At 49.2% G+C, this 13,282-nt stretch overlaps 1 protein-coding gene across 1 annotated transcript; it reads left to right on the forward strand.

The window, feature by feature from the left end:
* Nucleotides 1-39: 39 nt before the first annotated feature.
* On the forward strand, nucleotides 40-11,999 carry POLR2F (RNA polymerase II, I and III subunit F). The gene is made up of 4 exons (XM_088455066.1): nucleotides 40-226; nucleotides 3,603-3,803; nucleotides 11,338-11,409; nucleotides 11,808-11,999. The coding sequence occupies exons 1-4, from the start codon at nucleotides 207-209 to the stop codon at nucleotides 11,896-11,898; spliced, it is 384 nt and encodes a 127-aa protein (XP_088311192.1). The 5' UTR covers nucleotides 40-206; the 3' UTR covers nucleotides 11,899-11,999.
* The last annotated feature ends 1,283 nt before the right edge of the window (nucleotides 12,000-13,282 follow it).

The following is a 13,282-nucleotide window of genomic DNA, read 5'->3' on the forward strand; positions in this document are numbered from 1 at the left end:
TGTACACTGGGGGAGTGGGCGTGGGCTGCGTGTTGCGTGTTGCGTGTTGCGTGTTGCGTGTTGCGTGTTTCCGTCTCCTGCAGGGAAAGCAACAGCGGGCCGGGGCAGGCGTGTTTCCTACCAGCACCGGCCGCATAGCTGCTGTCCCCCGTGGGGGTCACAAACTACAACCGCGGGGACAAGAGCCGGATTGAGCGGGGAGCGCCATGTCTGACAACGAGGATAAGTGAGTGTGCCACACGCAGGGAACCCGGTTAATGCCGGACAGTGCGCTCCCCTCACATGCACTATGGTTGTGTATAGATCCATGCCTGTCCTGTTGCTGGTATCACCCATAGCTACTTGCCTATTAGTGTGATTCGCCCATAGGGTTATCATCAGAAATCGTGGGGCCCATTAGAATTTAAAAAGGCAGGCCCCCCCACCTCCTTGATTACCCCCGTAAGGACTGGTGGAGCAAGCGCGGGCATTGAAGCTCCCTCCACGGTATTGATGTCTTCCAAATACCTCTCAGACTTCCCCATATGTCCCCCATAGGTCTCTGCATCCCTACAGACCTCCCACATGGGGGGTATCCACTAGACGATAAAGTTGAACGATTGAACGATAATGATAAAATCGTTCGATAATCGTTCAAACATCGTTTGAACATCGTTTGCAAATCGTGCAGTAATTGTTTCTAACGATGTACGATGCGCGCTCCCGCTGGTCGTTTGATCGTCTCCTCCATCGACTGAACATGCAGGTCAATTTCACTTGATTGCTTACAAATCGTTTACACATCGTTCATGCTGAACGATCAAACGATGAACCACTGTCTGCCCACTATAGCTGAAAGCTCTCAATCACAGATTAAAACAACATAGTTTATTGTTAGATCGTTTGCAAATCGTTTGCAAATCTTTTGCAAATCCTTTGCAAATCCTTTGCAAATCTTTTGCAAATCCTTTGCAAATTGTTCAGAGTGGAAGATCATATTTCAAGGGAAACTTCAAGGGAAAATCGTTAAGAGGTTGGACAGGGATAAAATCGTCTAGTGGATGCCCCCCATTACAAGCCATTCAGACCTCACCACATGCCATCAGACCTGCCTGCATGACAAATACATATATACATATATATATATATATCCCCCTCTGAGATTAGTATTCTAGCATTATGCCCCATTCACTAGGCCTCTGCTCTGCGCTGAGGTCCTGTGCTGTTAGCTATAGTTGATGGAAACTGTATGATGTACTGCCGGACGTTAGCCCGGTGGATGTCATACCGACGCTGGAAAGCAGACAGTGAGGATCCCGACGGAGGTGAGTACCCCACTCTCACTAACCTCACCCCCTAGTGCCTAAACCTAACCCCTCCTCTTCCCCGCAGCCTAAACCTAACACTCCCAGGGGGGTGCGTAACCTCCCCCAGGGAGTGCCTAACCCCCCCTTCTTCTAGCCTAACCCTAACTTCTCCTAGCCTAACCCTAAGTCCCCCCCAGGAGACCCTAACCCTCCCGATTTAAAACCTACTCCTTCTAATGTCACTGCCCCCTCCCTAGTCACCAGTGGCGTGCAGTGAGGTAAATGGCTGGGGAGGCACTGGCTAGTATCAGAACCAGATTTACACATACATATATGAACCTGAGGGTTCATGTGGGCATTATACAAAGGTGCAGCAGTATATAGTGCTGGAAATGTGGTGTGTTTTGATCAGGGATGTGTGGAAAAAGTAGGACGGGGAGGCAGTGCCTCACCTGCCATACACTTTTTTACTCCAGAGTTTTGACTATAAAAGTGATTAGAACAATACAAAGAAGATATTTATAATATTTCCTATACATTTTTCTTCTATTTATAATGACTGTGGAGTATGTATAAGTATGACAGGAAAGGCTCTGCCTCACCTGACCGCACATCACTGCTAGTCACCCTTGTGAATAACATAGCTGTCTCTCCAGTCTGCTACCTTTGATGTCATTTTCATAATACACATCCAGTATCTTTCAGATATATATCGGCCATCTTCTGCTGCACAGCAGGTCAGATATGCCTGATAACGACGTCGTTCACAGGCATATCTGCTGTACACATCCGCCGATGCGCTATAGATACATCACCCGTTCAGTGGAACGGGTGATATATCAGTGTGTACCCAGCATTAAATACTCTCTCAAACCCATCTATTTGCTATTGCTTTCCGGCCCCCACCTATTGTTCTCCCTTTAAATGTTCTGCCAGCTGCAGTCCCATCGTCATTAAGCGTTCCATTAGCTCACATTGGGGGAGATGTATGAAGGGACAGGCAACAGGTGTTATTTGTCAGTACCCGCTTCACCCATTTAGTGCTACTGACCGTTCATACATTGGCTGGCACATCAGCGCTACTATCTTTTAGATAGCAGAGCTGAAAATGACAAGGGTGCATAGTGCCCCTGTCATTTACCACACAGCCCCACATTTATACATAGGGGAGAAGCAGTATCAGCACACATAACGTGCGCTGATACCACTAAACCCTATACATCCACACTCCTGTCTCAACAGTGCTCTCCCCACCTAGACTGTAAATTCTTGCTAAAAGGTACCCCTTAGAGAGCATACACACGGTCAGATTTGTCAGATGAACGATTTCAACGATTTGAACTATGAACGATTTTTGACTGCATTAAAATGAATGGAATCGTCCAAATCTGACTGCAAACACATCAGATGTCAGATGTCATTATCTGACCATCGGGAACGCTCATCGTTCCTCGTTCAGACATGTCAGATTTTCCTTCAGATATGAGCGATTGAACGATTTTTTTAAATAGCTATCGTTCAGATCTGAAGAAAAATCTGACAGTGTGTATGCACCATTAGGGCTCCATCCCACGTTTGCACCTGCTTTGCAACTTAGTATGTACTACTTCTACTACTATTTTCATGGCTGACTTGAGTTTTGTCATTTTGACGAACTGGCGCCTGAGAGCCTTTGGGGTACCTTACAGCTTATAATAAAGGCAAATGAGGGATTCCCTTTGGCTTGCAGTAATGCTTTAGGTGAATTACCTGGAATGACTACCTATGTGGGTTTCTTTCAAACAACAATCACAGGGATTGATATAAATCTAGTTAGATTTTTATCATTTAGGATGACATAGATAACTATCCTATGATTGCAGTTTGTAGTTCTTGGATGACGACATTGATTTCCATGCATGTGATTCAGTTCTTTGACCTAACTGCCGAATGACTGTCCATCTAATTTGCTATCACATCACTGCCTGAATAAGTCAATCAGTGTAACAATGGCCTACAAACAAGGCGCCACCATCTAGCGAGATATTCTGAAGCTGTGTGAATTTAATGGAAGTCTTGATGGCTGATAAAACACTTTTCCTTTTGTAGCAATTTAAAAATATATATCATACATGGGTGATATATCCCATCCCCCTTTCAGAGTCCTCCCTGTTAACTGGTGCAGACAAGCTGGCTTGTGCTTACAGCAGTCAGCCTATGTCCATCCATAGCTCACAATAAAACTTTAAACCTATACTGGGAATTTTATATCTTTTTTCAGATCGAAAATTCAAACTTTCCAGAAATTTTGTGTGTGTAATCTATTTTTTCTTACAGTTTTGATGCAGACTATTTTGATGATGCTGAAGAAGATGAGGGGCTTGATGACTTGTACAATGCAGAGGAGGAAGACCAGGAGAATGTGGCCATCTTACCTGCTGGTGAAGGCCAGCAGGGGAACCAGAAACGCATCACCACTAACTACATGACAAAATATGAACGAGCACGTGTTTTGGGAACTAGAGCACTACAGATAGCGTAAGTGTGAAGAAATATTGAATGTATTTTTGTATCGCCATCACTGTCGGCAGCCAAGTCTGGGGCTCGCAGCTGCCCCCCAGCAGTGACTATGACCTGGGGAGAGAAGGGAAGCCGCAGCTTTTCTGATCCTTCTTAGCCCAGGCTGCAGCTGCGGGTGGTTGATGCTTTTAACATCTCCCCCTTCTGAAGCCTGGCTGGCAGGAGGGGACTGAGGAGAGGTTGGAAGATCAGCTCTCAGCAGCTGTCGGCAAGCTCCTCTGACACGGTCACATCATATCAGGCCCTGTCTGGGAAAGCCAAGCTTGGAGTGGTCACATCCAGATGCGACCATGCTATGCAGATGCTTAAGTGCATAGATTGCTTTTATTTTAATTTCTTATTTGCAGGGCTGTAGAGAGTGACCACGGACCCTGATACTAAGAGGGGGCATGGCCAATCCAGGAAGGCGTAGCTACAGCCCCTCTAAAAAAAAAATGTGAAAAAATAGTATGTGTTGCATCTCCGCGTGCTGTACAGAGGGTGGCTGCAGCCACATGACATCGGGGAGGAGGGGATGTTAGGACGGGGGCACTCTAGGAGTAAGTCTCTCCCCATAGGGGCTGGCTACTGCGGGCAGGGCTCTGTGATTTCTAAGAACCGTCATGCCGCTGCCTTGCTGTTGTACAGTGTGCCTCTGGCAGTCTCACTGGGTGACAATGTCCCCTTTAGCATCTGGCCTGGGCTAGGCCGTCACCAGGCCCCTCTAACAAGCCTGGTCCCGGGTAATTATTACCCGCTCTCCCTCTTCCCCCTTCTTGGCATTCCTGTCCATATGTGAATTCTGTATTTAATGATGAGGCGTAATGTATATTTTAATTTTGTGTAAACTCCTCTAAGCCTAGTAGATTATAAAATAATAGGTCAATGGCTCAACAATCTCCAAACATGATCATTGGGGTCTACTTGAATAGTTCAGAAAATCCTTTTATTATCGAAAATCTTAATATTGTCAGTGCTGACTTTGGTAATTGATTGTGGTATGCTCAAAAAAATATCTCGCCACAGGGTCATCTCACCATTTGTTTGACAAATTGCTCAACTTGTATCTTGCCTAGAGTCCCATGTGGTCTTAGTCATGCTCTGCTCCTCTTAGTACTGTGTAGAATAATCTCTAAAAAATTATTACAATTATGAAAATATTCAACATAAAAATTTAACAGATCATAAATATATTAATTACATATAAATGAAACATCTGCAAATAAAGATTGATATTTATTTAGCAACATATACATTGAAATATGATTCACTCACATAAGGTGCTTACTTTCTCAGTAAGGCAAATTCTCTTCAAATACAATGACAACTTTTTTTACTCGAATAACCACATGTATTACTTAAATTGGATAAATTGTTACTCTGCTAAACTGAGTGTCTAGATCAGGGGTATTCAACATGTGGGACTACACATACCAGCATGCCCTGCCAGAGTTTTGTTGCCATTACTCTATCATTAATTAGTGACATGCAATTGCCTCTCACGTCTGTGCAAAATGAAGATGATTTTAAATGCACTATAGTGTTCACTCTAGGTCTGGCGGCAGGCAGGGCGCCGGACCTAGAGCAAGGGCACTTCTGCATGCATCGGAAAAGGGGCGTGGTCAATGAAAAGGGGGTGTATCTTTGACGTGTCCCCTCTTCGTCACTCTTGGGGGCGTGCCCGGCACTTGCGGACATGCCGGGCAGCCCACAATCGCTGCGGTCACTGTGAATGGATCCCGGGCGCATATGCCCGGCATCCATTCGCCGGTGGTGACCGCTGCTCTGCCGTTTTCCCCACCCACGGGACACTGCATACAGCCTAGCGGGAACGCTACACTATTTACTCATCATGCTTGAGTATGCCAATGCTGGGGGTGCCCCATGTTTTGTCTTCATTGTTTTATTTGCCAGAGTTTACATGTAGAACTACAAGGGTTCCTTTTCTACTTCAGGGTCCATAGGGTATCCACAGGATACCTTGGGGTATAGGTGTGACATCAGTCATTGGGCACCAAAGAGTTAAGCTTTCAGCCTCCCAGGATGCACTAGGTCCCCCTCCTATACCCCGCCCCCGAGCCAAGGCATCTCAGTTTCGTTTGGTGCCCGGCCGTAGTCGGAGGCACCTGCTAGAGGGGGGCTTAGAAGAGCCCCTGAAGCTTTTTCTTCATGCAGCTGTGGCTGCACATTTGGATGAACAGCATGGACAGTCAGTCCTGACGTCCATGCTGTCTTCCCTACACCGCGCCGGTACCAGAACGCCGGTACTGATCCGGGGATGCTGGTGGACATCTGGGGTCACAGCTAGCGGTGACCCCAGATGTTCCGGACCATGGCCGGATTCAAGGGGGGTCCCTGCTGATCACAGCGAGGTCCTGCAGGGGGTCCCTGCTGATCACATGGTCCTAAGTCCCCAGGCAGGGGGCTCCCTGGGGACTGGCTGCAGCGTGGAGCCAGGCGACCAACCTGCGCTTCCACTACCCCCTGGGACAGCGGACAGCAGCAGAGCGGTAGCGCTGCGGCGTCCCAGGGGTTAAATGCATGCCAGGGGAGCGCGCCTTCCCTGTCTCACAGCCGGCGCCTCCCCCGCTGCACACAGCCTTCTCTGCACTGTGCTGACTGGCCCTGTGTCAGCGCTCCTCCCCCAGGCCAGCCTTCTCTCTGCTCCTCGGTGGCCATCTTTTCTGAAGCATGGTGAACGCTGCTGGAAGCCTGCATTGGAAGCATCGTGGTCTGGGTCCCCCCGCATACCTCTCCTCCGCTGTGGTCAGGTCTGTGTATGCAGCGCTGTGTCCTACCAGGCCCTGTGTCTGTGTAGTTGAGTGATCAGCGCTGTTAGTGCAGGAATTGTTATTTCTCTGCATTGTATGTGACTGTGCTAGCGCTGCTGCCTGTAACTTTTTTTCTAAACTGTCAGCTTTATACTGTCCCTGTTGTTTCTGCTAAGCCCTTGCGGTGCGGTGCTGCAGGGTGGTCTCTCGCCTCTTAAATATATAATTGGTGAGAGGGGTCACATACGTGGTGCCATCATGTCTGAAAGTGATTTTCCCCTCCGGCTACAGTGTACTACGTGTAAAGTACCGTTAACGGAGGGGGAGGGATAGCGCGGAGGGCCTCTGCCGGCAGTGTTTGTGTATGGCGCGGCCTCTTACGGTTACTGCACCGGTACAGGAGCCGCCCTGGGCTTGTTTCGCTCAAGCGCTTACAGCCTTAGTGGGCCAGTTAGCTCCGCAGCCCGCGTTTACACCGATGGGTTTATCCCAGCAGTCAGTGGTGTCGTCACCCATTCAGGGTTTCCCACGACAATTGGTGGTACCCCACAGTCTCCCTATTTCCCCGCTCCCGGTTTCTCAGGAGCCAGCTTGGGTTAACTCCCTGACGAGTTCTGTACAGTACTTGTCGGATGTGTTGCAAGGGGAGTCTGTGATGCGGCCGTATAAACGGCCGGTGGCGTCTCTGTCGGCTCCTTATGAGGATGACGAGGGGACGTCTGATGATGGGGAGATTCTGGATCCTTACGATCAGAAACCTCTCCATGCTAAGGACGCTGATGCTAAGTCCAAAGTATATATTCCTGGACTTATTCGGGCGGTCCGCAAAGCCTTGGTGATTGAGGACGAAGTTCCCCCAGCGGCTAAATATAAGTATGCCTTTTTCAAAGATGTGAAGGGCGATGCCACAGTCTTTCCTCTTTTGGGTCAGTTGGTGGACCATTTAGAGGAGGCGTGGAAACAGCCTGGCAAAAGATGCCTGGCGGTGGCTTATCCGTTCGCGGATAATTATTTTGCTAAGTGGGAATCCCCTCCACAGGTGGATTCTCACGTGACCCGTCTTGTCCGTAGTGCCACATTGCCGATGCCATCCATGTCCTCCCTTAAGGATGCTACGGACCGCAAGGTGGAGATCTGCCTGAAGTCCGCTTATTCCCTTGCGGGGGGGGGCAGCACGGCCGGCTATGGCCATTTGCTGGGTTGCCAGAGCGATGGAGCGCTGGGCGGATTCATTAGAGGCTTCTTTTGATTCCGACTGTCCGGCCGAACAGGCGGAGTTGATTGGCAATCTCCGTGATTCGGCCACCTACATCAACGAGGCGGCCCTAGACATTAGTACTCTGGTGTCTAGGATTTCTTCAGCAGCGGTAGCTGCTCGTCGCACCTTGTGGCTGCGATCCTGGAAGGCGGACGCAGATTCCAAAACGGGTCTGGAGGCGTTGCCGTTTACCGGAGAAGTTCTCTTCGGTCCGGATCTGGATAAGATTGTGGCCACGCTAGCGGCAGCCAAATCGGCTTGTCTCCCGTCGGCCGCTGCTCCTTCTGGTTCTGGACCATCGTCCTTTCGGTCATCTAGGGCCCTGTGCAGGCCCAAACCACAGTCGTTTCCTCGACAGGCTGACCCTAAGAAATCGGTCAAGCCCCGGAAGCAGACATGGAGTACCAGACGTCCGGCCCCCAAGCCAGATGACAAGCCTGCGGCCTGACGGTCCGGGCCTCCCTTTGGGGGATCCCAGGGTGGGAGGCCGCCTGCTGCAGTTCGCCCAGTGTTGGTCGACCACTACGACAGACACTTGGGTTCTGGAGGTGGTCTCCCACGGGTACGCCCTCTCCTTCCGGCACAGACCCCCGGGTCGATTCTTCACCACGGGTCTACCATCAGACCGGAACAAGGCTACGGAGCTGCGGAAGGTATTGCACACTATGCTCCAGGCTGGAGTTATAGTGCCTGTTCCATTCTCCCAGAGGGGCCAGGGTTTCTATTCAAATCTTTTTTTGGTACAGAAACCCAATGGGTCGTATCGTCCGATTCTCAACCTCAAAGCACTCAACAGGTCTTTGCGGGTACCGAAGTTTCAGATGGAGACCCTACGGTCCATCATTCCGGCGCTGGAACCTGGGGACTACATGGTGTCATTGGACATACAGGACGCTTACCTGCATGTCCCTATTCTTTTGCGCCATCAACAGTTCCTCAGGTTTGCAATCCGCAGCGACCACTTCCAGTTTCAGGCGTTACCTTTTGGCCTGGCGACAGCACCACGGGTTTTCACCAAGGTGATGGCGGTCATGGCGGCTTCTCTGCAGCTGCAGGGAGTCCGCATGTTGCCGTACTTGGACGACCTGTTATTGGTGGCAGGATCTCCAGAGCTCCTGTTACGCCACTTGGACCTGACCATTGCACTGCTGCAACGGCACGGCTGGCTAATCAACTGGCAGAAGTCCACTCTAATCCCGGCTCGGAGGATTCTGCATCTTGGAGCCTTATTGGACTCGTGACAGCAAAGGATCTTCGTGACGGAGGACAAGATCTCTGCTTTACAGTCAAGGGTGCGCAGTTGTCTGCACAGCAGCCGGGTGTCCCTACACTCGGCGATGAGGTTACTGGGCTCCATGGTGACGGTGTTCGACATGGTGGAATACGCCCAGTTTCACTCCAGACCTCTGCAGCACCTGATCCTGTCCAAGTGGAACGGGCTGCCTCAGTCTCTGAAGTCCCAGACGATTGTGCTCACCCCGGAAGTTCGCCTGTCCCTTGCTTGGTGGTTACAGACGACCCACCTCAACAAAGGACGTCCGTTCTGGGTTCCAAATTGGGTCCTGTTGACAACGGACGCCAGTCCTCGGGGCTGGGGAGCGGTTTTGGGTCCACACTTGTTCCAGGGCAGGTGGACGCCGACAGAAGCGGAGCTTCCCATAAATATCTTGGAAATCCGTGCGGTCTTCAATGCTCTCCAGCAGGCACATCGGTTTCTCCAGGGTCACCCGGTACAGGTCCAGTCGGACAACGCTACCACCGTGGCCTACATAAACAGGCAAGGAGGAACCCGCAGTCGGGCGGCTCTCGTAGAGGTCTCTCGGATCCTGGTTTGGGCGGAGCGCAATCTTCCGGCCATATCAGCGGTCTTCATTCCGGGAGTGCTAAATTGGGAGGCGGACTTTCTAAGTCGCCAGGACGTTCATCCGGGGGAATGGTCCCTGCACCTGGACGTTTTTCAACTGCTGGTGGACAGGTGGGGTCTTCCAGAGATCGACCTCATGGCGTCCCGGCACAACAACAAGTTGCCGGTGTACGGGTCTCGCACAAGAGACGAAGGGGCGTCTCTGGTGGATGCTCTGTCCGTCCGGTGGATGTTCCGGTTCGCATACCTGTTCCCTCCGGTCTCCCTTCTTCCACGGGTAATCCGGAAATTCAAACAGGAAGGAGGGACGCTCCTGTTGATAGCTCCCGCGTGGCCCAGACGGCACTGGTTCTCAGACCTTCAGGGTCTGTCTGTGGTCAGTCCTCTGCGGTTGCCGCTACGACCGGACCTTCTGTCTCAGGGTCCTTGTCTTCACCCGGACCTGACTCGGCTGTCTTTGACGGCGTGGCTGTTGAGACGGCCATGCTGAGGTCCCGGGGGTTTTCCAGCCCTGTGGTGCGTACCATGTTGCAAGCTCGGAAACCGTGCTTCGGCCAGACGTGTTTCTGAGTTAGGGGCTCTTTCTTGTAGACCCCCTTTCTTGGTTTTTCATGGGAACAGGGCAGTGCTCCGCACTCGGCCCGAGTTTCTTCCCAAAGTTGTTTCCCAGTTTCATGTTAACGAGGAAATCGTTGTTCCGGCCTTTAACTCACCGGGTCTTTCCGTGGGTGAGGCCTCTTTGGATGTTGTGCGGGCCTTAAGGACTTATGTTGACCGCACTTCTTCGTTTAGGAAGTCGGACGCTTTGTTTGTCCTCTATGGCTTCCGTAAAAAGGGGTGGCCTGCTTCAAAGCAAACTTTGGCAGCCTGGATCCGTATGGCTATTTCTGAAGCTTATCTTCATGAAGGCCTGCCGGTTCCTCCTTATGTGAAGGCTCATTCCACTAGGTCTGTGGGTCCTTCGTGGGCAGCTCGACGTGGTGCCTCTGCAGTCCAGATCTGCAAGGCTGCTACGTGGTCCTCTGTCCATACCTTCGTGAGGTATTACAGGTTTGACACCTTCGCCTCTCAGGATGCTTCCTTCGGGCGGCGGATTCTCCTTTCTGCACAGGAGCGTCCCCTCCCTTAAAGGATACTGCTTTGGGACATCCCCAAGGTATCCTGTGGATACCCTATGGACCCTGAAGTAGAAAATATGAGATATGGTAAGAACTTACCCTTGTTATCTCTATTTCTACGAAGTCCATAGGGTACCACAGGACTCCCGCCCTGTCGCACCTGTGCTGCAGATGGGCCTTGCTCTGGTCACCGGTTTTCCGTCTCCCTCTGGTGAGAATGTGATTCTTGTATGTGTCCAGATCTTTGTTCTCTCTCTTCCTTCTCCTCCTCCGGCCTATGGCTTGGTAACTAACTGAGATGCCTTGGCTCGGGGGCGGGGTATAGGAGGGGGACCTAGTGCATCCTGGGAGGCTGAAAGCTTAACTCTTTGGTGCCCAATGACTGACGTCACACCTATACCCCAAGGTATCCTGTGGAACCCTTTGGACTTCGTAGAAATAGAGATAACAAGGGTAAGTTCTTACCATATCTCATATTATCCTACTTCTTCTCTCTTTCCAGAATGTGTGCACCTGTTATGGTGGAGCTAGAAGGAGAAACTGATCCTCTTCTTATTGCTATGAAGGAGCTCAAGTAAGTCTTAGACTTTGAAGTTTAATATAAAAAAAAAAATATATGTATTTGCAGCCAACTCACTCGCTCCAACAACTGCATGTACAAGAGAACGAAAACAATTTTTGGCAAAGGAAACACTACTTTTTATGTACATTGAGGTCTAATGGATCCAGTGAAAATCCCCATCTGCAGACATTTTTTTTCTTATCCTTTTAATGCCCCTTCTCTAATATAAGTAATTTATAATCAGAAATGGGTACATTGGACCTACTTTAACCTGGGTTTTGTTCTTTTAACATTGAGGTATTGTCCTTTGCTAATTTTGTATTAATATGAGCTTTATTTGTATGTATTTTATTTGTTAATAAATCTGTATCAAGTTATTAGGTGCACTAAGCTGTTTTCTCTACCCGCAGAGCAAGGAAGATCCCTATAATCATCAGACGCTATCTTCCTGATGGCAGTTACGAAGACTGGGGGGTGGACGAGCTTATAATTACTGACTGAGATGCTTCCCTGCCACCTCATTTGCGTGTTGTACATAAATTATTTTTTTTAATCCTATAAATAATTATTCCTGTTTAATAAAAATCCACAAAGCCCTCTCATTCTCTGACCTTTTAGTTGATTTAGATGCCTGTGCTCCTCCCTTAAACTCCAAGATACAAAATTTTGGCTTTATTTGGTAATACAGTAGCACTGAGGAGTGTCCTCAATAAGAGCGAGGTTATTTTGGGGATCTACTGGGTGACAATGTCTGTTCAGCTGCTGGACCGACTGAACTCAACCTTCATTGCTGTTGCCATAAATGTTTTTCGCAGGTGGGCCTACTGAGCCCAACTGTCTGTGTTCCAGCCCACGTGCCCAAGCAGCAACCAGAGGTGGTGGCAAAGGAGCCACTGACTAATCCAGCATTTATCTACATTGTGCATCTACTGTGTTTCTGTTTCACCACACTTCTCTCCAGACTCTATTGTGTGTCTCCAGCTCCCCCTCTCGCATCGCTTCTTTCTGCGCCCATTACCTGTCACACACAGAAATCCTCTTACAGTGTCCTATTTCTTATCCTGATCTATCGTGTCGTTGCTGGGGACATCTCATCCAGCACCAATCAATCTGCACTATCTGCTCACACTCTTTCCACCATGAAACTTTCCAAATACCTTGCACTTTCAATCCCCCAAACGTATCCCATTCTCTCCACTTCCCTCCCCTATTTTGTGTGCACTATGAAATGTGAGATCTGTGTGTAACCAGCTAAAATCATCCATAATCTTTTCAAATCTAACTTTTCACCTAATTTGCCATTACATTATTATCCTTTATTTATATGGCGCCACAAGTGTTCCGCAGCGCCTTACAAGGTACATAAACAAATAATTTGACAACTGACAGTACAAAATAGGACAAGGGCATGGATAATATATATTGATACATTAGTGACCATAACACCTAGATATGCAACAAAGCGTAAGCAACCAAGTGTTAGGTGCCCTGGTGGGGGGTAAGAAGTAGGTGAAAGTAAAGTAAAGAGAAGCACAAGAGGGTAGAGTCCCTGCTCGTAAGAGCTTACATTCTAAAGGGGAGGGGCAGACAAACAGGTGTGAAACAGATGGTTAAATGATACTCCGTTACTGCTGTTGCAGCGTTGTCATGTTGTGCATCCTAGTTTCTGCACAGTGCACTTTCTAAATCCCATCCCTAGAAACCTCCTTCTCTACCTTTATGGAAGCCCCACACCATCTTCTCTCCATCTTCATGTTATAATTTCAAGCTCACCATGTCCAGCCTCCTAATTGCACTAACAACACTTTTTGTCTGGCTGACATATTTTCTATCGTTTGACCTGCCTACACTCATACTAGATGATTTAATCATTCCCACTGACAAT

Source organism: Taudactylus pleione, unplaced genomic scaffold, assembly GCF_031769625.1.
Source record: "Taudactylus pleione unplaced genomic scaffold, aTauple2 ptg000642l, whole genome shotgun sequence".
NCBI classification, from domain to species: domain Eukaryota; kingdom Metazoa; phylum Chordata; class Amphibia; order Anura; family Myobatrachidae; genus Taudactylus; species Taudactylus pleione.

Excerpts from the sequence above, each read along its gene's own strand:
- POLR2F (XM_088455066.1), top strand. The coding sequence starts at position 207 with ATGTCTGACAACGAGGATAA. Across the intron at positions 227-3,602 it reads ATGTCTGACAACGAGGATAA|TTTTGATGCAGACTATTTTG; the intron begins GTGAGTGTGCCA and ends TTTTTCTTACAG. Across the intron at positions 3,804-11,337 it reads ACTAGAGCACTACAGATAGC|AATGTGTGCACCTGTTATGG; the intron begins GTAAGTGTGAAG and ends CTCTCTTTCCAG.